At 46.7% G+C, this 25,039-nt stretch overlaps 1 protein-coding gene across 16 annotated transcripts in view; it reads right to left on the bottom strand.

Annotated features, from left to right (window-relative positions):
• Dysf (dysferlin) overlaps nucleotides 1-25,039 on the bottom strand; it is a 201,473-nt gene that overhangs the window by 145,359 nt on the left and 31,075 nt on the right. For all 16 annotated transcript variants that reach the window (XM_031382343.1, XM_031382351.1, XM_031382347.1 and 13 more), the window contains exons 4-5: nucleotides 6,562-6,667; nucleotides 633-747 (exon numbers count right to left, since the gene is read on the bottom strand). In XM_031382343.1, the coding sequence (XP_031238203.1) occupies nucleotides 633-747; nucleotides 6,562-6,667 (221 nt within the window). The remainder of the gene's footprint in view (nucleotides 1-632; nucleotides 748-6,561; nucleotides 6,668-25,039) is intronic.

The following is a 25,039-nucleotide window of genomic DNA, read 5'->3' as shown; positions in this document are numbered from 1 at the left end:
CACCCCACCCCACCCCTGCCACACCTCCTTCACCAGAAGACAAACTCTAGAATCTTCCCCTAAGCAAATGTACTGCCCCATCTCAGCTGCTTTCTACCCACACTGCCTAGAGGTCAGGCTAGCTTTCTCAAGCACCACCAGCCACTCAGCCTCCTTGGCCTGCATCTTTACTTGAAAAGCCTAGCAGAAGCTTGAGACCATCACAGGACATAGCCTACTCACTCTGCTCACTTCATGTATGATCATCCCTGTGCCCAGCTACTCTGTGTCAAAGGCAAGATATAAACTCCTGCCCCCTAACTTTGGCTCAAAACTCTTTGCAGGGGAGTGTGTGGAGGTGGGGTGGAGTGAGTAGCCCTTTTGTTACATTGTATCACCACTTAGGGACGAGCTAAGCCTCGGGTCGCATGCTAATCTCCAGAGCTAGGATATGGAGAGCACAGGTTGGACCCCGCCCTTCCCAAACATCTGTAATTTGGGGGGCCTCCGTAGGGAGTCATCTCCACCTCCCCTTTTCTACCCACACATAACCTCTGTCTCCATACTGGCCATCTCTTAACCCCAGGATTAAGGAGACATGTTAGCCATCTTCCAGAGACCATGCCCTATCAAGGGGTGGATGGGCTCCTCACCAGCCACCAGATCCATATCAGGCAGTGTCGGGGAAGGTGCTAGTGAAGCAGGCGGTGGGAACAAGGGTGCGGCTCCTGGAGGAGGCGTGTAGGACACCTGCAGGACCAGAGAGGCCTAGAAGAGATGAGTCGATAACTGGTGAGTATAAAGGAGAAATGACAGCCTCCCTCCGCTGTCCTTTCTAGGCTCCCATCCCTCTCCAAGGCATTTGGCTCTGACAGGGTCAGGGCTGCAAGAGGCTGTAGTGAAGCCACCCAGGAACCTATAAGCACATCCAGGTAGGTAACGGTGCATCGTCTTGGGTCAGGTGTCCCCATTCAGGAGCTGTGTGACATTGGACAAGTTGTGTAACCTCACCCAAGCTCAGTTTCCTGCTTGTAAAAGGGAGGTCACCAGGGCAACAGGTCTCACGAGGCTGACATTGGATGAGGGATCCTACCTCTCCTACAAGATGTGTCTAGTTCTTGGAAGAAATCCCTCACTTTTCTGCTCACCACACCCCACTCCATGCAGACAGTTCAGCTTGATTCTGCTCTAGCTGCAGCTTATACTTGAGAAGCCCGTGAGGAGCCACTCACCTTCCCCCACCCCATCCTGGAAGCCCTGACACTACCACATCTTCAGACAAGAAGAGAGACCAATGGTCACACTTTTCGTGTGGGCAGGGAAGGCTGCCTGGGGTCACACTTCCCCTTCTCCCTGGCAACTCCGCTTTCCAGAGGGAGAGGAAGATCTGAGTCCAAGAGAAGCCGGAGGCTTACAGACTCCAGCCTGGCAGCTTGAGGCCATCAGAGGACTGGCTGAGTCTCTCCCGGAGTCAAAGGAAGACTTTGTGGAAAAGTCTAAGTAAAAGCAGGGTGTGTGGTGGTAGACACCTGCAATACCAGGACTTGGGAGGTGGAGTTGGAGAGGCAGGAGTTCAGGGTCATCCTTGGCTACATAAGGAGTTCAAGCGCAACCTGTATATACAAGAATGTATCTCTCACCTTTCCACCCACCCCAGATCAAATAATCAGTGCTCAATTTAAGAACGTACAAAACCTCTTTCAATGGCATCACCTAGGAGACAAGCCTTAAGCACTCCTGGGAGTGGTCATTGCCACTCAGGGCAAGTCTGAGATGGACTGTGTTGATTAGGTTAATTCAGGTGCAAAGATACACACTAAAAGTGGACTAGGTCCACTGGGTTCAATGGAACTGGGTCCAAGAAAGAAAGAAGAAAGCTAGCTGAGCCCAATACTCCTCCATCTCTGCTTCTTGTTGTGGATTTGTTGTAACCAGCAGCTTCAAGCTCCTGCTGCCTTGACCTTCTTGCCATAAGGGACCACATCTTTAATTGTGAGTTCAAACAAGCCCTTCTTCCCTTAAATTGTTTTTGTCAGAGTCTTTCTATCACAGCACGAGAAAAAGAAACTAAGACAACCCCAGGAGGAAAAATAATGTAACAGAGGTTTTCAGTGTCCTTCTGTTCTTCTGTGTGGATATAATATCCTCTATCTTTCTAAGGTTTATTCTTTTTTTATTTTATGTATACAGCTGTTTTCTCTGTGTGTATGTCTGTCTGTGTACTCCGTGTGTTCAGTGCCCACAGAGGCCAGAAGAGGACATTGGAATCCCTGGGACTGGAGTTACTGGTAGTTGTCAGTTGCCGTGTTGGTTGTGGGAATCAAACCTGGGTTCCCTGGGAGAGCAGGCAGTGCTCTTAACCACTGGGCCATCTCTCCAGCTCCTCCACCTCCATCTTTTAAACAAGTAATTAGTTCAGTATTAGACAGCAAGCATTTTCCACGATTTTGGCAAATCCTTTCCAAACGTAATCTTCATCTGCATGAGCTAGCAGGGAATACTGGCCATAATGGCAGAGACATCAGTAGTGAGGACACCCTGACTCCTGGGGCAAACCCTGCCCTGAGGTTGAGAAGATGCCAGCTCCCACTGTATCTCAGGCTTGCATCCTCCGGACTGGGGACCAAAGAGGGAAAACAGACTAACCAAGGCAGGGCTGGCAACAACTCAGGCTCAGAACACTGAGGAAGGAGCCCAGAGGCAACCAGCACCCCTTTCATATCAAAGTCAAGGCTTGGATGTAACTGACCCTGCATGGCTAGAAGCTACCACCAGGTGTCGCCACTTGAGCAGTGAGTATTAATAGTGTCAGCTGGTAACTTGAAGGGGACCAACTTCCTAGGTCCCAATGCCCTCCTTCCTATGACCGATGAACCACTGGGGGGCTCTTTGGAGAAATAACTAATTGTACAAGATAAGCCTAGACTATCTTTTTGTTCCAGGAAAGTATCAAGAAATTATGGAGACACATCAAAGGAGCAAGAAGTAGCTGGAGAAATGGCTCAGAGGTTAAGCACCCTTGTTGGTCTTCAGGTCCCCATAACATGCATGAAGCCCTGGGTTCAGTCCCCAACATCGCATAAACCAAGTATGGTGGGTGGAGACAGGCAAACCCCCGAAGCCCATCAGTCAGCCAGACACATCCACCATCTCCAGGTTCAGCAAGAGACCCTGACTCAAAAGATCAGGTGGAAAGTGAAGGAGAAAGACATTTCAGCCTCAGCCTCTGGCTGCCATTGCCGTGTGCAGACACCTAAGAATACCTATATACAACACACACACAGCTAACGAGCCTGCAGGAGGTCTGTGAGCTGCATGAGGTCTATGGCAATATTGCTTTCATCCCTTAGAAAGAGATGATATGGAGGCCTTTAACTCAAAAGACACACTCCACCATCCAAGGACATGGCTAGGCAGTGGTAACGTGGTAGCAAGTGACCCAGGACACGGAGCAGTCCGGACTACTCTTAGAAGCTTCTCTCTCCCACTCTCTAACAGAATCTTTCATTATGTTGCTCTGTATCCTGTGCTGGCCTTGATTTCACTAAATCTTCTAGGCAGGCCTCAGATTCATAGAGTAATCCTCCTGCTTCAGGCTACCAAGTGCTGGAATTATAGGTATAAACCATCAAACCAGCTTTTTTGGTGGTGCTGGTGCTGGTGTGTGTGTGTGTGTGTGTGTGTGTGTGTACTGAGGTTACTGTCAGTTACACCACACCTATCTTATTCAATGCTGGCTTGGGGATTGGAACTCAGAACCTCGAGATTGCAAGCAGGCACTTTAATAACTGTGGCAGCTCCCCAGCCCTGCTTCTGCACTTAAATCATTTCAAAATAAAAGATCTGAGCCAAGCAGTGGTGATGCACACCTTTAAGCCCAGCACTGGGGAGGCAAAGGCAGGCAGATCTCTCTGAGTTTGAGGCCAGCCTGATCTATATATTGAGTTCCAGGTCAGCCAGGGCTACACAGAGAGACGAGACCCTGGCTACACAGGGATCCTCTGGTGGTGAGACTGAGATAAACAAAATGTGGTGGGGGAGGGTTGTCTCTACTATTGCCATAGGATCTGAACTCAGTGGAGCTAAACAAAGCCTACACCCATCACACTGGCTCCAGGGTCAGCCCTGGTGCAAAATGAAATATAAAGGCATTTATTAAAATGTTGTCTAGAACTTAAATAGGATAGCAGCTGAGAATTAAATCAAGCTCAGGGCCCTTTGGAGCCATGCCTGGGAGAAATGCCGGTTTGGGCCAGTCCAGCCCAGCTCACGTCTGACAACAAAGAATGACAGCTCTGCCTGATGTATTTTGCTTGTCTACTCTTCCATTTATTTAAGCATTTATTTTAAAAAAAAAAAACAGATATTGTGCACCTGCTAGAGTCTAAAAGTGCTAGAGGCACAGGGGGTGTCCCCCAGAAGCAAAAGACTTCTGCCCAGTAGCACAGGTCTGAACAGGAAACCCCAGCACAGAGGTTCTTCCCACCTGCCTATGCTGTACCAGGACTGCAGGGAGATACAAGTAAGAGGGACGGAAGTCTGTTCCTGGACCATCTCCAAGAAGCAAGGACTTCATCCCAGGCAGCACGGGGTGGGGTGGGGAGGTCGATCCTAAGCTCTCCCTGCCACTCCAGTGCCTCTCCCTACCTGGTGGCTCACTGAGCAGGCCCCAGCCCTCCTCTCCCATTCACCACATCCTGGCTCTCACGTATTCATTCATCTTGGAGTCATTGTGAAGGATTGTCAGGCTCCACAGGCAGCCTGGGGTCTCAGGGCAATGGAGAGGAGGCATCAGGTTCTCAACTTGTGAGCATGAAGTGCAAATATAGTGTGAAAGCCAGGCCAAGGGCATGGGTTGCAAGTGATTTCGAACCTTCCTCAGCCCAGTATGCAAAAACCAGGTTGAAAGATTCCGTCCCGGGGTACAATGAGTTTGGAAGGAGCAAGTACGGAAACCATTGTTGTCATAGGCGTTGGAGTAAAGAGCCACAGATATCTCGGCAGGGGAGTAAGACCCTTTGGTTGAAGGCTATAGGGAGGAGGCTGCCTCAACTGAAGGGTAACAGGAAAGCTCCTGACTCCAAGGGCTGCTCTTGACAGAAAACTTGATATCTGTAGCTGCTCTGGTGCTCCAGGCTGCAGAGCCAGCTAGGAGTCTCCTCAGGGTCGCACACAGAAGAGTCAGCTGCAAATGCTGCTGGAGGCCTCCTAGATTAATGTAGCTGACTGAGGAGCTCAAAGAGGAGGCAAGAGGTGACACAGCAGGTGTCACCTGCTGCGACATGAAAGCAACCCCAGTTGCTCTCTTTTCTCAGTGAGGACCCAGTATGGTCCTATTCAGCCTAGCCCAAATTAGTCACAACTTGACTTTCCTAACCAGTCAAAGGCCAAAACACATACACATACATACACACACACACACACACACACACACACACACACACACACGCACATACACACACACACTCACACACAAAGGCCAAAACACACATACACATGCACACGCATGCACACACATATACACACACGTGCACCCACACGTGCGCACACACACATACTCACACACAGTCAAAGGCCAACACATACACACGCACATGCACACACACACACACATGCACGCACACGCACACACGTGCACACACATACATACACACACACGTGCATGCACACACACACATACACACACACAAAGGCCAAAACATACACGCACACACACATGCACACACGCACACACAAACACACATACACACACACACTCACACACAGTCAAAGGCCAAAACACACACACGCACATGCACACACACACGCACACACATGCACACACATGCACACACATATATACACACGCACACACACAAAGGCCAAAACATATACGCACACACACACATGCACACACACACACACACACACACACACACACACACACACACTCACACAGCCTGTCTATGAGGGCTGACAGCCCACAACCCTGCAGGCTTCACTGGGAAGAAGTATGTTGGGATCAGCAGTGGCCCTGTGCATCCTGTCATGTAGGCAGACCCAGAACTCTAATGACCAGGAAGAAAGAACCCTGAAGGGTATATTTAGACCACTAAAAATAACAGGAGGCCAGCAAGGAGGACTGGGAATGGGTTGTGCGGACTAGGAGAGCATGGGAAAGCTGGGGGTGGGGCTAGACAGACAAGAGAGGAAAAGGAAGGGGTCCTGACTGGCCCCAGGTGGACAGGGGGGAGTTGTCTGCCTCCCTACCCTGGTGACCTGTGACCCAGATGACTCAGATATTCCGTTCTGCAGAATGGAGCTGGCAATGAAGGAGGGCAGTCTGCCAGGCAGACTAAGGAAGCCAGTCAAGGCTGACTAGAACACAGGACAGAAGGTGATCAAGTGGGCTACACGCAGAAGTAGCCAAGTAGGGGCATGGCAGGTTTCACTGAGCCCTGCAGGTTCCAACCATGAATCTTGTCTAGTACCCTAACCTATAGCCATGGAGAACCAGGCTTGGCTTCCAGGAGCTGGCCCCTGGCGTAAGACACAGGGCCCCAAACAAAAGCTGGCTATGGACAGAGACATCCTAATATTTACCCCCGTGGGTTGCTGCTTGGAGTCCAGCAGAGGTGCGTTGAAGCTGGCAGAGAGGCTGGGGGTGGCAAGGACCTCCTGGAGTGGGATCTTGGCTTCCCCCAGGAACCTGAGAAGACAAAGAAGTCCAAGGGTGAGAACCAGCCTAATGTGCCTGTCTCTTCTATATCCTCCACTGCCCAATTAGAGTCCCTCTACCTAGGACCACCAGTTCCCTCACAGGCCTTTAAGGTTTCTCTGTACCCATGGTACCATGAGTGCCATGTACGCATGCAAGATAGTTCCCATGATAGCATCTTAGGGAGAAGAGAGAGATCAGAGACACCTGCCCTGCCTTTCCCCAAGCTCGACCTTAACCTCTTTCTGTCTGGCCTTAAAGGTCTAGCCATTCTGCTGCATTGTGTAGGGGAAGATTCTCTTCAGATCGATTATTTATTTATTATTTACTTATTTGTTTACTTAATTACTTAGAGACAGGATCCCATGTAGCCTAGGCTGACCTCAAACTGGCTATGTAGCTGAGGATGATCTTGAACTTCTGACTCTCCTGCCTTTATCTTCCAAGTGCTGGGATTACAGGTGTCCCCCACCACACCCTGTATATACAGTCCTGGAGATCAAACCCAGGGTTTCATGCTTGCTTTGCAAAGCACTCTCTCAACTGAGCCACACCCCTAATGCCGCCATCAGATCTTAGCAAGGAACCAGGCCAGCATCACCAGGGGACAGAGGCAATTTTTCCAGTTCACACCTTTGATGCTCCCATGCCTCACCTGGCTGAACCCACAACACAGACTGTCTACACGAGTTTCCCAGGAAGCACAGCCCCAATTGTGAATCAGATGCAAAGGAACCTGTCCTCAGACCCAGAGAGAAAACAAGTGATGATGTAGGAGACAGACCCCTTCACCAGACGTCCAGCACACATACCTGAGACCACACTTGTCACTGACAAGAGAGGAGGTCTTGGGAAAGTGGCCCACTGACCAGATGGCCAAGGAAGGCCTTTCAAAGAATCCAGAGGAATAAGTCCTGTTCTGTGTGTCCTAAACCACATACCATGCACTCTCTGCCTCTGCAGTGGCAGCAAGTGGCCTCTGTCACCTAAACCCTGTCACTAGAGTCTATTTCAGCCTCTGCTTGCTCCCTGGGAGCTAGGCTATGGACAGCCATCAGCGCACAAATCCTCATTGGTCCTGGGAACAGCTATGGGGACATATCCAGCATTGCTTTTTCTTATTTCTCCTAAAAGCCCAGTATCAGTGACCATCCTTGCCCTGGTTTCTGTAACAGTGGTCTGTGTGTAGGTTTAAATAGACCCATAGAGTAAAGTTTGAATCTTGACCTAAGGAACTGGGTTTACAAACACTACTCCAGTAAGACACCCATCTCTGCTAGGATGGTGCTAAAAACTATGAGGACTTCTGAAATCAGGCTGAATGCAATATGAGAAGACCATGAGCCTATAAAGACAAGAGTCAGAGGCTCTGGCTTGAAAGAGATATGTGTGGGTGTCAGGGATGAACTTGCAATGGTTAGTGTTGACTGTCATCTTGACAGCATCCAGAGTCATTCAGCAAGTATACCTCTGAATAGATCTGTGAAGACGTTTCTAAACTGAGTTAATTGAGAGGGGAAAGAGCCACTGTAAGGGTTGGGGTCCTGCTGCACAAAAGGAAAAAGTGAGCTGAGCACCATTTCTCTACTTCCTGACTGTGGATGCAATGTGAGCATCCTCATGCTCCTGAACCATGGCTTCCTGCCATGATGGACTGTGTACCCTCAAACCATGAGCCAACATGGTTTGGCTCTTCCTTCCTTAAGTTGTTTTTGTCAGGCATTTTGCCATAGCAACAATAAACTAATACAAATGGCTTATAAAGAAGCAGGCAAAGAGAGAAGAAGGGAGGAGGAGGATATGGAGAAATTGGAATCCCACTGAGCATGCTGCTGGTCGGAATGGAGGGAGATGCTACGGAACATTAAACGTAGACAGGCAATCCAATCTCTAGTCCTATTTCTGACTCCAGACATCTACACAGCACATTCAAGCAGCAAATATCAGAAAATGAGAGCAGCTCAGTGTCCATTGGTAGAGTACTTGCCTATTATGCCCAAAGCCCTGGATTCCATCCCCAGCATCACATAAGCCAGGCATAGCTGTTCATACTTATAACCCCAGTAATCAGGGTGCAGAGGCAGGAGGACCAGGAGTTCAAGGTCATACTCAGTTACATAGTTAATTTGAGGCCAGCCTGGGATACATAAGACATTGTCTTTGAAAGATTAAAGACAGTGGAGTAGGGATGGAGCTAGAGACATAGCTCAGTGATTAAGAGCTCTGGTTGCTCTACTGGAGGACCTGAGTTCAATTCCAAGCATCCACATGAAAGTTTACAACTATCTGTAGCTGCAACTCCAGAGGTTCCAATGTCCTCTTCTGGCCTTCGAAGGTCAAAGTATGCAAGTAGTACTTTGCATGCAAGCAAAATATACATAAATATAAAATGAGAAATTAAATTTTAAAATAAATAAATAAATATGATAGGACCAACCAAGATAGATAGATGGACAAACAAAATTAAATATGGACTATTACTCAGTATTCAAGAGTTCCTGACACGTCTCCTGGGCGAAGCCTTGGAACAGCTGCTCCGTGATAGAGCATTTGCCTCGCGTGCATGAGGCTACTAGGTTCAGTCCCCAGTACTGTCCACAAGTAATAAAGAAGAATTAGTCTTGAAGACACAGAAGGACAAATGCCATTTGATTCTTCTTGTACAAAGCACCTAGTCAGATTCACAAGCACAGAAAATAGAGTGGTGGTTGCCAGGAGCTGGCAGGGAGGAAAGGAGAAGATCATATTTAATGGGTTCAGGTTTTCTGCTTGGAAGAGGGAAAAGGTCTATAGATGGATAGATGCAAAGGTTGCACAGAACTGTGCACTTAAAAATTGTTAAAATCCAGTGTTCCTCCTGAGAATGATACCATGGTGGACTTCCACATTCCACACAGAAGAGCACACATGTGCATACTCATTCTCCCCACATATACATTTAACAAATTAAAAACAAATAACTTATAAACATATGTGATAAATAATTATTAAACTCCCTGGCAATAAAATACATGTATTTACACCCTCTTGAGGCAGGCAGGTTCTCAGTCACCTTACAATTTCCTTTGCTAGAAATACAAACACTGTGTGTGTGTGTGTGTTTGTATGTTTGTGTAAGTGTGTATGTGTGTGTTTGTACGGTTCTGTAAGTATGTTTGTATGTGTATTTGTGTATGCATGTTTGTGTGTATGTGGGTATATGTGTATGTGTGTGTTTATGTCGATGTGTATGTGTGTTTGTGTGTATGTATATACATATTTGTGGATATATAATGTGTGTTGCAGAGGACAGCGTGGTCCTCACCGCCCACCTCCATTTGAGGCAGGTCTCATCACTATTTATCTGCTCCATGCTCCATGCCAATTGCCTTTTATACTCCTGGGGATTCTCCTGCCTCTCCCTCCCATGTTCCTGTAGGCAGCTTGGATCACAGACGCTCAAAATAAGGACCTATGCTGATAATTTGAACTTGGGTCTTCACGACAACACAGCACACGTTTTTACCACTGAGTCATCCCTTAGCCCTTCTCTTACATTTCTTTATTTTGTTTTTTTGAGACAGAGCCTCATTGTATAGCCCTGACTGTCCAGGAACTCACTCTGTAGACCGGGCTGGCCTCGAATTCACAGAGATCCACCTGCTTCTCCCTTCCAAGTTCTGGGGTTAAAGGTGTGCATTGCTGCACCTGACTTGTCATTTACTTCTTTAAAGAAAGAGTAAAAGGAGAATATTACAGGGTTTCTAAGTCCCACGAAGGTCAAGACTTCTAGACTGCAGGCTTCTCTGTCCCCTGGCACCTACAGAAAGCTTTACACTATGGTTTCCTAAGCAGGGGCTCTTGTTGGGTGTAACCTAAGGACAATCATGGGAATAGCGCTTGTCCCCATTATTGTGACCAGAGCGTCCTCAGAGCAAGATTCCCTGTGACATAAGAAATCAGAGTCACTCTGTCCTTTATGGGAATCCTTGGTAGCAGACCAGAGGGATTTGATCAAGCAACCTGCCCCAACGAGCCTGCAGATGTGGACAGTGTCTACGGTTGAGGCTTCTAGCCGTGGCAGCAGAAAGGCCACGCCCAACAGCAGAACAGTAACAGCAAACAGCAGTCTAGTGGACCGAAGAGCTTCAGTGTGGTCAAGTGCCAACACTGGTCTTAGAAGCCCTGGCCAGAGGCCCAGAGTAAAGGTGGACCACCTGAGCCTGGCTCGCTGGCAAAAGCTCTCTCAGACAGCAGGGAGAATTCCAGGAAGTGGGGTGGTGAACAATGGCAGGAAATGCAGAAGGAAGTGCCGGTTCCACCTCTGCCAGCCCTAGCCCTTCCGGCTGCCCCCCCAGAGCTGCCTAGGAGTGACTGTTATTTCCTCCTTGATACCTCTTTGGGGGCTGTCGAATGTGCCCCCAGAGGAGTGAGGGCTAGTCCCTCCCAGGTACTAGGTTGTCCTGTATCCTAAGGAAGAAGGCCACTTGTCCAAAGACCCAAGGGGAAGGCTGTGGTGACAATTTAGTAGAGTCAGAGAGAAAGAGCCTCCTGTACGGGTGAATGATGTGGAAGTATGGCTCAGCGGGAAGGAGCAAGTTGCAGAGACTTATGGAGGTGGGTTAATGAGATCTGAGGCTCCATCACAGGTTGTGGAGAAAGCCACAAATTCATCCATTTCAATCTTCCAAGGAAATAGGACATTAAAGCCCCTTCCCAAGTTACCTTCCCCGCTGTGACTTTACTCAAGGGACCTCAGTCTTGGGAACTCAACCCTGGTCTGTTCTATCTGAAGACAGATGCTGAAATACAAGCTCTGGAGCCAGGTGTCTGCTAAGCTTGGCTCTATGGGCACCAATCTGTGGTCCATGCACAGGCCCTCCTAGCTTTCCTCCTCTGGCCATTTCTCTTAGCTTCGTTGTTTCAGAACTACTGGAACATGGGAGCAGAAGCGTGGGTGCTAAAAGAGACTCTGCCATCTCAAAGAAAGAGAAGGCAGGATGGGCATAGTGGAGGGAGAGCCGCTGAGACTTGACAGGACACACATCTGCCCACAGAAAGAAAGAGTTGATTCCCTAATTCATCCGTGAATGTCAATGCCCTGTCAGACAGATGCCGAGTGGGAGCGTCCAAGACCAGTATGTATGCAGATGGGGGGAGGGGAGGGCTATGTTTATGCTAATGAAATGTGGAAAAATGGAAACAATTTTGTTTGAAAACATTGAGTCTTGCTGACATCACTGTTTGTAAGAACAAAGCACAAAAGCAACCCAGCCCAAGACTGCATAGAGACAGCACAGCACAGCTGTGCTAGGAAATTCTGCTGTACATTTCTACATTTCTATAGAAAGTTCTTAAGACCCATGGGCAAGTGCATACGTCCACACAAGAGTTATAGCATACTATCTACTGCATACGAAAAAGGAAGCTCACGACTGTCTTGATGATTGAGCAACAAAAGCTCTGGAATCATCTATGCCAAGCTAAGACAGTGGAGTGAAAATCAGAACTGCCTTTTTGAAGAACCATATGGAGGTTCTTCAAGAAATTGAAACTGGATCTGCCATAAGACCCAGACGCCACGTTTCCAGGTATATATCCCAAAGAAATACCAGCATGTAAAAGACACACTTGCATGTACTTGTTTACAACAGCTAAGCATGAAATCCACCTAGGTGCCCATCTGGAATATTAGGCTATATTAATGAAATGTTACTCAGTCATGAAGATCAATATTCTATCATGTCAGCAAAACATACACACCTAGGGAGTACTATGTTAAGTGAAATAGATGCAGACAGAATTTGAATACTCCCTTTCATATGTGGGTGTTAAACGATTGATGGTGGGGGGCTGAGGAGATGACTCATCAGTTAAGAACACTGCTGCTTCTGCAGAGGACCTGGGTTTGGTTTCCCAGCACCCTCGTGATGGTTAACAACTGTTCATAACTCCAATTCTAGGGGCTGAGGCACCCTCTTTTAGTCTCCATAGGCTTTGTACACATGCAGTATGTGCTCACATGTGCACGCGAGCACATACACACACACAGGCAAAATGCCCACACATCTAAAATAATGTTTTAAATTGATTGTGAGGATAGGCTCAGAGGGCAACATGCTTGCACCCCATGCTAGTGGCTCTAAGTTTGATCTCCAGCACCATAGATACTAGGTATGGTGGTACAGACTGCAATCCCATCACTTGGGAGGTACAGGTGGGGGGGATTTGGAGTTCAAGGTCATCTTTGGAAAAAAAAGAAAAAGACTGGAATGTATAAGAATGATTACTAGTAGTATGATGGGGGTGGGGGCAGTGGCACTCTGGATAGCAGGTACTTAAACACACATGGATGTAATAAATCCATAGCACAGAGAAGGCTCGAGAAGGGAGGGCCTTGATGGCTCCAAATACACAGGCACAATAAGGAGGAGGCACTGTTCATTGCCCCAGTGAGGTCAAAGTACTGGATCAAAATATCACACTAGACCCCGCAAACATGTGTCAGTCATGGGAAGGGCACAGCTCATTAATTTAATCTAATTCAACTCAAAACAAAGCAAAACCCCTGCAAAACATTTAGCTCTGAACCATATTCATCGTGCTTGTTTCCCGGTAACTTTCATTTTGTTTTGTTTACTTGAGGTAAGGTCTCATGATGTTCCTGCTCCAGCCTCCTCAGTGCTGGTACTGCAGTGCCTTCCTGTGTTCTGATGCTCTAACATCCTGGGCCTCATTGACCTGGAGATACTGACCCTCCCAGTGTAGCCGTCCCGGAGACAGAAGGTCCCCAGCAGGCAGGGTGTGACCTGGAGCATGGCTAGCTGGGTAAATTCTGCTTCCACTTCCCCTGCCTGCTTGCCCTTTTGATGTCCCCTGCACATTCTCATTTACTAAATGGCTCTGAGGCTCCTATGAGGTCTGACCTCTGAAGGGAGAATAAGAGGATAAAACTCAAAAGTCCACACAGGATAGGCTGGGAGCGTGACTCGATTGGCAAAGTGGTGCTGCCTGGGCATGAGAACCTGAGTTTGATCCTCAGCATCCACATAAGAAACCAGGCGTGATGGTGTCCCTGGTGTAGGGGAGGTAGAGCTTGCTGGGCAGCCAGTGTAGCCAATATAAGAGGGACCTTGTCTCAAAGAACAAGGTGAATACATCCTAAGGATTAATACCCAAAATTAACCTCAGACTTACACATGCACTCGTGACACAGGGAGACTATGGCCCAGCAGTGGGACACTTCAACAAAGCAGCCCAGTCAAGGAATAGCTTCTTCCTCCCTCCAGAATGTCTTCCATGGTAGAGACAAAGAAACAAGGTACCAAAGGCAGGGTGAGCCCCAGGGAAAACCTGGGTCAACAAAGCCCAGCGTGCTCACAGATCTTTGTGTGGTGCTCAGAACTGACACCCCACTGTGACTTCAAGAGTGTGTGTGTAGCCGGGCAGTGGTGGCGCAAGTCTTTAATCCCAGCACTTGGGAGGCAGAGGCAGGCGGATTTCTGAGTTCGAGGCCAGACTGGTCTACAGAGTAAGTAGACCAGGACAGCCAGGGCTACACAGAGAAACCCTGTCTTGAAAAAAAAAAAAAAAAAAAAAGAGTGTGTGTGTAGGGGCCTAGGAAAGCTCCCTCGGGCCAGATGGACACCAGGTAAAGGACTGGTAGAGACCAGTTTGCAACATCCTGGGAAGGCAGATCAGGGAAGCACCACAGGTACTGAGTGAGGGAGACATTCTGAGGAGCAGCACATTTGCATGGGCCCAGAGCATGGCTTTAACCCCAAGAGGAGGAATGCACAGCAATACATAGTGGGAAATCAGCACCAGGCCAGGCCACAGAGAGCCGCATACCCAGAGAGACACCCATGTCCCCAGAGCCTAAGACAAACACACCACCCCAGCAGCATATGGTGATCTAATCCTGAGAAATCATCCTATGATTTCCAAAGGAGGGAAAATGAAGAGCAGGCTTCATTGCCAGCACCCACACAACCATCAGTAATGCCAGAGTAGGGGGACCTGATGCCCTCTTCTGACCTCTGTGGGCACCAGGCCCATGTATGAACAGAGATATACCTAAGGACAAACACCCATACACATACAATATATGAATTTTTAATTAAAAATATTTTAAATAAAAATAAATTGTCTTGAAAGATAAAGACGGTGGGATTAAAGAAGGCTAGGATAGCAGACCTTGCCAGCACACACACCCACAATGCCAGCACTCAGGTGATGCAGGAAGGGAGACTGGGGCCTCAAGGTCACCCCAGCTACACTGCAAGCTGGAGGTCATGCTGGGCCAAATGAGACTCTCTTAGAAAAATCAAACAAACAAACAAACAAAAAAAAACTTTTAAAAAAAAGTACTAGGAAGTTAAAGAACTAGGATTCGATGTGGGACTCTAGACTGGATCTGGTTCTGAGGAAAGGATGAGTACTGTTTGGAAAAAGCGTTTCTTGATCAGTTAATAGGATGCTATAAAGCATAGATTTTATCTATCCAATTCATCCATGTACTATAGCTACTGAGGTTAATATGGTGCCCAGCTATGAAAAGAAATAGCCCTCATCTTAAGAAATCTGCCCTGGAATACTTAGGCCCAGACAACAGTGGTGATTATGAGTTACCTTCAAATGAGAGGAAGAACAGGGAGGAAGGAAGGGAGGGAGGCATAGTAAGAGAAAATTAGAATCAGCAGAAGTAAAGGGCAGGTGGGCCATCTCTGTACTCATTGATTTTCTATAATCATGAAACAATACTTGTAATATTCAAGGGCAGTCACTATGGGTCAGTTTCTCATCTTTGACTGTCCTTGAATATTACAAGTATAGTTTCACTACATATATATATCACAATTCAATCTCCAGTGACTCGGTTGCATCCTGTGATCATGAGTCAGAGCCCCTGTCCATCCTGGGGTGTACACACACACACACACACACACACACACACACACACACACACTCCAGAAGAAAGACTCATGATCTGAGCCTCCTGGGCCCTCAGCTATGCATGCCTGGCAGGGAAAGACAGGAAGTGAGAGATGGTAGGACCTTCCCCAGCCCCTGAACCCTCCTGGCTTCAGGCAGCCTTCTTTCCGGGACCTGACTCCCTAGAGGTTATCCAGAGGTAACTCTAAATAGTTTTCCACTTCAGTCCAGAGAAAGACAAAAGAAATATTATCCTGAAATCCAGGGATGTCTTGGACAGAATCCAGGGCAAAATATAGTTTTTAAAATCCTTGAAAATGAGGGTGTGCCCAGCACTTTTGAGCCCACAGAGAACAATGGGATGGTGAGCTATAAGCATCTGGGCCCCAAACTGCCTCCTGGGGAGTCCAGAAAAAAGCCTGCAAAATAGAGGCTGAGCCTACTATGCCTTCTCTTCCCAGCTCTACCACAGCACCCTGAAGCTCTGCCTTCCAAAATACCTTCACGGGTTCCTATCTCTGAGAGAGGATGCCCTGAGATAAGCCACTGAGAGTGGAGGAAAAAATCCTCCGTGCTCCAAGTGGACCAAGAGCTTTGATTGCTAATAAGAGTCCAAATGTGCAGAGTTAGGATGAAGCCAGAAGAGGAGGTCAAGGAAACTAAAAGCTCATGTAGACAATCACTCTATGATCTCACCACTTCTGAGGCAGAGGATAACAGAGGTCAAGGCCAGCCTGGGCTACAAAGAAAAACATTGTATAAATAAATAAATAAATAAATAAATAAATAAATAAATAAGCCAGGTGTGGTGGTCTGCAATCCCAGCATTCAGGTGAAGCAAGAGGATCATGAATTTGAGACTAGCCTGGGCTACATAGCTACACTCTGTCTCAAAAGAGAAATAGAGATGATAGATAGATAGATAGATAGATAGATAGATAGATAGATAGATAGATAGATAGATAGATAGACAGACAGACAGACAGGAAGAAAGGATAAATGACAGAGGGGATGATAACCATATGAAAGATTCTTAACTGTCAGTCAAGGGAACACAAGCTACACTATATCTCCTCTTAAGGAAAAACATTGACACACACCTTTTCTACACTGTTGTTAGACTTAAGTTTGATTGTTTTTGAAAAGCAACTTGGAAGAATCCCTAAGCTTCTTTGTGCAATATACATATGTGTGTGCATGTCTGTGTATTGGGGAGAGGGTGCACATGTGTTCACAGGAGTGCCTATGAGCTTTTGCCTTGGTTTTCATGACAGAATCTCTCACTGGCCTGAAATTTGCCTGAGTAGGCTATGCTGGCCAGCCACCAGGACCTAGAGATCCATCCACCTGTGTCTACCTCTCCTAGGCTAGGATTAGGTGTATGCCATCACATCTGACTTGTTTTTTATGGGTTCTGGGCATCAGGATCCATCCTCAAGTTGGAACAGCAAACAGTTCCCCAGCCCTCCAAACATCTTAGATGCTTATTCTCGTTACTCCAATACACCCACTTCCAGGGACCAATGCAAAAAAACCAAACAAGCAAACAAATAAAAACAAAACCACCTCCACAAAGCAAAACAAAGCACAAACTTTGACACATTAAAACATTGGAATGGGAATAAAAGTGTTCACTGGATAATCACTTGAAACAAAAAATTGGGAGAAACCCAAACTCCAGCCAGTAAGGGCACCATGAGATAGACATAGAGAACACAGAAGCATGTTTCTGATTAAAGAGCATGCGAGTTATCTCCATGTGGCAAGGTGAGCTTAATAGAGGTGGGTGCATGTCGGAATAACACATGACAACTGAAAAATAAATGTGATATACTGTGGGGTGACACACACATGGAAAGTGACACAAAACAGTGTGTGTTTGTGTTGGTGTGGGGGGGTATGTGGGTGTGTAAAAACATGCTTCATAGGCACAGGAGAGTGGAGCAGAATCTAAACCAAATTGCTAATGATAAGTATATATATACCCACAGACACACACACACACACGCATATACACACACATACACACGCATACATACACGCTCATGCATGTGTGGAAACATACATGTATACACACATACAAGCATGCATACATAAACATACACACATGCTCAGAAACACACATGTACAACACATGCACACATACAAGCATGCGTACACTCATACACACTTTTGTGGAGGTTATAAAGTTTAAGGCATATATATTCTTATGTGCATAAATATGTAGGTTTGACACTCCTCAGAACCCCTTGGATTTTGAGACAGGATTTCTCACTAGGACCTGGACTCACCAATTAGGCTGCCCATAGTACACATCTGTCTCCTGTGCCCCAGCACTGGATTACAGGCATATACCAACACCCAGCTTTTACATGAGTTCTGGGGACTGATCTCAGTCTTCATGCTTGTGCCACACATTAAGTTATCTCCACAGTCCACTTCCTTTCTTTTGATGAAAGAACACGTATCTGTTTATGTAAAAAACATATCAAGGCATGCAGAGCATGTTCATGTGCTGTGGGATTGATGTATGTGCATCTGTGTGCATCCTGCTATGGCCAATGGCCCCCATAGTTAATCCCCTCAGTGTTTCCATCCATAGGCTTTTGGCAGACACAGAGTCATTCATGCTACAGCACAACTTTGCCTCATCGTTTATATTATCCCAGTGTCCCAACGGGACAATAGTCTGAGGGCTCCAGTTCCCCGACAGTAATAGTACTAGGCTGGGACTCACTACTAATAATGGAGTTAAAGTCCCTTCCTTCTCTGTCTCTCTCTCCCTCTCTCTTTCTCTCTCTCTCTCTCTCTCTCTCTCTCTCTCTCTCTCTCTCTCTCTCTCTCTCTCTCTCCCTCTCTCTCTCTGTCTCTCTCTCTCTCTGTCTCTCTCTCTGTCTCTCTCTCTCTGTGTGTGTGTGTGTTCCCCCCTTTAAAAAAATACAGACAAGCCAAAACAATAACAATAAAAAATAAGAAATGCACACATACACAAAACCACAAAACCACAAAAATCAAAATAAAAGGCTGGAAAAAAAAACTGCTAAGAAGAGCAAATAAAACAAAAGGTCTACACGAATATTATAAAGTTCATTTTGTGTTGTCCAACTGCTGGGAAGTGGTTAGTGTACCCGTTGAAACCCCATTGGATAAATTTGATTTTTTTCCTTGCCAGCAGGTCAGTTGCAGGGAGCCTGTTGGTTAGGAATTGTACCCAGCAGTTTTTTTTTTTTTTTTCTTAATCCTTATGGTGCAGGGCTGAGACAAGGTTCAGGTGTTTAAGAGACTGCCAGGGTTGGAACAATGTAACAATCTAGAGCTGTCTGTCTGCTATAAGAAGCCACTCATCACCTGGAGCTGATTACATTTAAAACATTTAAAAGCTGAAGTAAAGAACAGGGTGTGGCGTTGCACACCTGAATTCTCAACCTTTGGGAAACAGAAGCAGCAAGACCAGGAGTTCCAGGCATCCCTGGGCTACAGGGGGTGAGGAAAAAAAGAGAGGAACAAAGCAACAGACTTAGGAGCTGAGGTGCAGAGAGGCTATGCAGGATGAGGAAGGCCTTAGGGGGTTCTAGATGCAAATAGAAGGAAACAGAGGCTCTGGATCTGTAGAGGGAGCAAAGGTGAGAGAGGAGAGAACGAGACTGGGAGAGGGAAGTCCCACTTATGAGTAAGAGTTACCTGGTTGGAAGAAGGCCCCGAGAGGACCATGGTGAGCTCACAGAAGATACCCAGGAATCCCAGGGCGTGACTGCAAGACCCCTCAGGACTTGGCTGACAGCAAGACACTAGCAGTCACCATCCACTCAGTACTAGGCTGTGTGCCTGGCAGGTGTGGAGGAGGTGTTCTATAAAAACAGTCACTGAACTTGTCTTAGTTACTTAATACTTAGTTCTATTGCTGAAGAGTCACCATACACAAGGAAATTCATAAAAGGAAGTATTTAATTTGGGCCTTATGGTTCCCGACCATCATGAGAGTCCACAACCATCATGGTGGGAAGGATGGTAGCAGGCAAGCAGGTATGGTGCTAGAGCAGAAGCTGAGAGCTCACATCTCAATCAACAAGCAGCAGACAGAGAGAGCTAACTGGAACTGGTGTGGGCTTGTGAGACATCAAATCCTACCTCCAATGGCACATCTCCTCCAACAAGGCCATATCCCTAACGCTTTTCAAAGAGTTCCACCCACTGGGGACCAGTTATTTGAATATATGAGCCTATGGGGTGTGCATCCTCATTCAGACCTTATGGAATCACAAAACTTTTTTTGTCTTTCCAATATTTAATGTCACACAGCTGCCCTAGGCACTGCTTAGTATGTTTCCTATTTTTGCCTATGAGTTTTGATTCCTCTTCTTCCTGTTGTGGTGTGCCTATGTTTTATGCATGTGAGCTCATGTGTGTGGGGGTGCCCTGGCTAGGGGGATAAAGGCCAGCCAGTGGTTGGTTTGCAGTGCTTTCTTCACTCATTCTCTCACTGAACCTGGAGCTCCTGTTTCAGCTAGAGTGGCTAGCCAGTGAGCCGCAGAGATAGGGATCTAGCCACAGGATAGAGCTAGATCCCTACCTCTGTGTTCGCGGCACGGGCATTACAATTGCGTGCTGTCATACCCAAATTTTATGTGGGTGCTGGAAAGCTAGTAAGTCCTCATGCTTGTACAGCAAGCACTTAACCAGCTGTGCCATCTCCATAGCCCATTTTCCTTCTTTTCTTTTTTTTTAAAGATTTATTTATTTCATGTTATTTCATGTATGTGGGTACACTGTCACTGTCTTCAGACACACCAGAAGAGGGCATCGGATCCCATTACAGATGGTTGTGAGCCACCATGTGGGTGTTGGGAATTGAACTCAGGACCTCTAGAAGAGCAGTCAGAGCTCTTAACTGCTGAGCCATCTTTCCAACCCATTTCTTTTTTTCTTATACAAGCTTGTGAGTATAGATTACAACATTCCGGCATTACAGAATTACCATGCAGGGACCCTGTCCCCTCCAGCTGCTTTAAATAGGGTCATCTCATTTAAGCTAGCTGTTATGAAGACCACAGATCTGCTTGCTCTGATCATTCCCTCACAGGATGAGGGTGTTTAGGCAGCTCTGTCCTTTTGCAGATCTTTATGAATGTGGGCTTAAATTTAAACTTAGTCTATTACAGTTTAATTCTTAAATTGCCAGAACTGACAAATTAAGATAAATGCTTAGAAAATTAAAAAAAAAAAAATCACACGGGATTATGTGTAAGACAGTAAGTTCTGGTAAGTGATGTCTAGTGAACCGGCTGTTCTGGATGCGGAGGTTTGAGGAACTGCTCTCCAAGTATGCTGGCCTGCAGTGACCTGCTCATGTGGAAACTGGTGAGCCAGAGTTCACCAGCAGGGGCTAGTAGTAAAAACAAAGGACCCCTCTGCAAAACATATGACCCACAGAGCTGTCGCCTGCAGGTCCAGCTGGGCCCCTGAACTGACCAAAACTGTCAAAACTATGTCCACAGTCCCCGCTGCCTCTGGGGTCTTGGACACCTCCCATAGCTCCTAGGAAAAGGGCTGAATTCAATGATGAAAACGAAACTTGCATTTCCTCGTGGCCTGCAGTTACCCAGCCTGTCCACCTTTGCCTCACTAAACTCTCAACTCCTACGTCATCAGAGGAACTAAACTCTGCAGAGCTCCCAGAGTCCAGCTGCTGGGTAGGCCTTGGGAACCTCTGCAATGCAGAGATAACAGAGCCAGGAGAATAACACAGATACCTGCCGTCCAGCCACACAGTTCCAGCATAGCCTCTGGGAACATCACCGATCTAATCTTAGAGCCTCTGTTTCCTGTCTGTGAGGAGAGCAGCAGCAGCAGCAGTGTCTGCTAGAGACAGATCATCTCATAGACCAGGCTTCCACAGCACCAGAAACCTGGCTAAGCCAGGTTAGTACCAGCTGGGAGGTTTCTCTATTGCTACTGCTAGCCTGGGACTGGCCTGGAGGCTCTGTTCCCAACAAGGCTGCCCCTATCACAACTCTGAATTCCCACAAGAACTCACTGCCCTTTACTTCCGCACCTGGAGCTACTTTCCCTCTAAAGTCTGGCCCTGGGTAAGTGTGGGCCCTTCTTTAAAAAGCCTTCCCAGCCTGCCTGCCCCATGTCCAGAGTTGCTCCAGAGGTGCTAATCCACCTTCAAGCTCATTGAGGTGCCTGAGTTTCTACAAAGCAGTGAAACTGTAGCGAAGGTCACAGCTTTTTATTTTATTTGTATTATTATTGTAGTTGTTGTTGTTGTTGTGTACTGTGTATATGTGTGAAGGGAAGCTATCACATGTGCCATGATTGGGCCCTTACCTAGTGAATCATCTTAACAACTGTGGGCCACAGCTTCTTAAACCTTGGGTTAGATATTATCTCATAACATAATATGGGCATTGCAAAAACACTTAGCAATGGTAAAAGATTCTAAACCCAGCCAGTTGTGGTAGAGCACACCTTTAATTCTGACACCCTGGAGGCAGAGGCAGGCAGATCTGTGTGAATTCAAGACTAGCCTGGTCTATATAGTAAGTTCTAGAACAGCCAGGGCTATGTAGAAAGACTCTACCAAAAGAAAGAAGGAAAGAAAGAAAGAGAGAGAAAGAAAGAAAGAGGAGGAAGAGAGAGAGGGGGGAGGGAGGGAGGAAGGAAGGGAAAAGGAAAGAAAAGAAAAGGTTTCTAAGCCCACCTTGACCAAAAAATAATGTAAAATAAACATATAATGGCAGTGCTCACCCATATCCCTCATGAGACTCCCTTCACTGAAGCCTTGGTTCTGAGCACACAGCACATGCACCTTACACCATGCCTGCCCTCATGCCAAGCAAAACCCACAACACTGCCTCAAACATCTGGGCTGAGATTCAAGACTACAGGAATACAAGACTATGCTGGAGACCCCAGGGATTTTTTAATGTATGTACAAAGTTTTCTGGCCTTGTATAAAACATGAATATTTCCTATTACTTTCTTACTATCACTCCTCAGCACGCAAGTGTTGTGGGGCACCCACCAGAGAAGACAGCTCAGACATGGGGTTAAGTCAATAGGAAGTCTTTATTAGCTGGACAGCGACCACACTGGGTATGTAGGATCCCAGAGGAGCACCAAACCCTTTCTCGGGGTGAGAAAGTAAGTTTTTAAGTACAAAAATCATGTTCTGAGCTGGGTGGTGGTGGCATATGCTTTTAGTCCCAGCGCTTGGGAGTCAGAGGGAGGTGAGTATCGAATTCAAGGCTAGCCTGGTCTATAGAGTGAGTTCTAGGATATCCAGGGCTACACAGAGAAACTCTATCTTGAAAAACAAACAAAACAAAAAACATAGTCTAGGTTGACATACTTCTGTTAGCAAGAACAGTAGCCAGAAGTAGAACTACAGAAGGCAAAAAGCAAGGTCAGTCCATTTAGAGACTGTCCCAGAACTATGGGCTTGGATGGATTAGAGACTGTCCCAAAACTATGGACTTGGATGGATTAGAGACTGTCCCAGAACTATGGGCTTGGATGGATTAGAGACTGTCCCAGAACTATGGGCTTGGTTGGATTAGAGACTGTCCCAGAACTATGGGCTTGGATGGATTAGAGACTGTCCCAGAACTATGGGCTTGGATGGATTAGAGGCTGTCCCAGAACTATGGGCTTGGATGGATTAGGTTGTTTTCCTTTTAGCTGGTGCTGTTGTCTACATACTGAGTTTTACAGCCTGAATGGCACTTTCCTCATGAAGTCAGTTGTGCTAAGGTCTACCCTGTTACAGTAAGTACTGGATTAGCACACCTTTAGACTGTATTATGTTCACATGTTAGTAACTGCGGTTTGGGTTGCTGACTTGAATTTCATTTTTAAAATGTTTAATTTTGATTTAAGATCGAGACAGAGTTTCCTATGGTTTCTAAAATGGCCCTAGACATCCTTCTGTCACTTCATACTGTGTACTTACTTAAGTGAAATAGAATTCTCAACATTGATGGTTCTAAAATCAAAATATTGAATAGTTCTGCAAAATGTTGTTCTCTATCCTGCAGTATCATATACTCAGACAAGCCTCAATAATCCAGGTAAAACTGAAGCATGTCCACTTCAGGAGGCAAATTTCCTCTCATCTTCAATAAATGATAAAATACAAGCAAAACAATATAAAATAAAAAAATGTAAAAAAAATTCATTTTTGACTTCACTGTATAACTCTGGCTAGCCTGGAACTTGCTATGTAAACCAGGCTGGTTTCCTACTCACCGAGGTCTGCCTGCCTCTGCCTCTCAAGTGCTGAGATTGAAGACACACACTACCATATCTAGTTAAAGTCAATTCCTTTATGAACTATTATCAGTAAATATTTAATTTACCCACTTTATATACTTACATGCCCAAAGTCACATATAATTTTGGGGGGCAAATGAGGGTTGTGACTAGAGATGCACTGAATCTCTCAGGCACAGGCTGGCTCCCCACCCTCCAGAGGCAGAGGCACAGGGTCAGTGCCCTATCCTTCCTCAGGGATGCCAGACCATGCACCCAGGGCTAGCTTGAACCACAAGGAGACAGTAATGTCTTGGATTCTTTCTCCATGCTTTTAAGACTTCAAACTTGGCAGATGTCAAAGCCTGAGCTCCTCCCTGGCTTCTCGATCCCTCCTCCTTCCCAGCTTCCCCCAACTCCAGGTTCACATAACCAAGATTCGCTGCCTCAGATACAGTTGACCCAGTTCCCAGACAAAGGCTCCCCTGTGGGCAGGTCTGTGTTTAGCCAGCCCATGCTCCTCAGGGCCAGACTTCAGTGAACAACACCAGGCACTTGAGCCCACCCAACACAGCTGCACCCTGCTATACACACCAGGGACCACTGAGCCCCTAAGTACCTAAGTACTGTCACTATAGATCCTCCCAAGCTATATCTCCTGGCCACTTACACCCACAGCCAACTGGCCCATTGAGCTTTGGAGGTCTCACCAACCAACCACTACTTACAAAGCTCAGGATCACCCATGACAAACAAGCCACCCATTACCTGCCTAGGCAAAGCCTGCCTTTGCCAGAAAAATTTTGCTTCTGAGGTCTCCATTTGCCAACCCAACCAAAATCTAGACACACACATACACACACACACACACAGAGAGAGAGAGAGAGAGAGAGAGAAAGAGAGAGAGAGAGAGAGAGAGAGAGCACTCATCAGTCTGTTCCCTGCTGTTATTATTGTTCTGACTTCAACCTCACAGTTCTTACCTTAGGTTCTGATTCTTCCATGCAGCCCTCCTCAACTGCTCCCTGCTAGCTGCACTTCTCTTTGCCAACCCACCTCCTGGAATGTGTGTATAGCCACCCTCACCAGCTAGGAAGAGGCAAAGAGTATTCTCTCCCAAAGAGAGGCTACAGAGAAACAGGGGACCTGCTCCTTCCTGTTCCCCAGAGCCTGCCCTCATGTACAAAAAAAAAAAAA

The sequence above is a fragment of the Mastomys coucha genome, unplaced genomic scaffold (genome assembly GCF_008632895.1).
Source record: "Mastomys coucha isolate ucsf_1 unplaced genomic scaffold, UCSF_Mcou_1 pScaffold20, whole genome shotgun sequence".
NCBI lineage: Eukaryota > Metazoa > Chordata > Mammalia > Rodentia > Muridae > Mastomys > Mastomys coucha.
The sequence above is the reverse complement of the archived record's forward strand: the minus strand, read 5'-3'. Positions and strand labels throughout refer to the sequence as shown.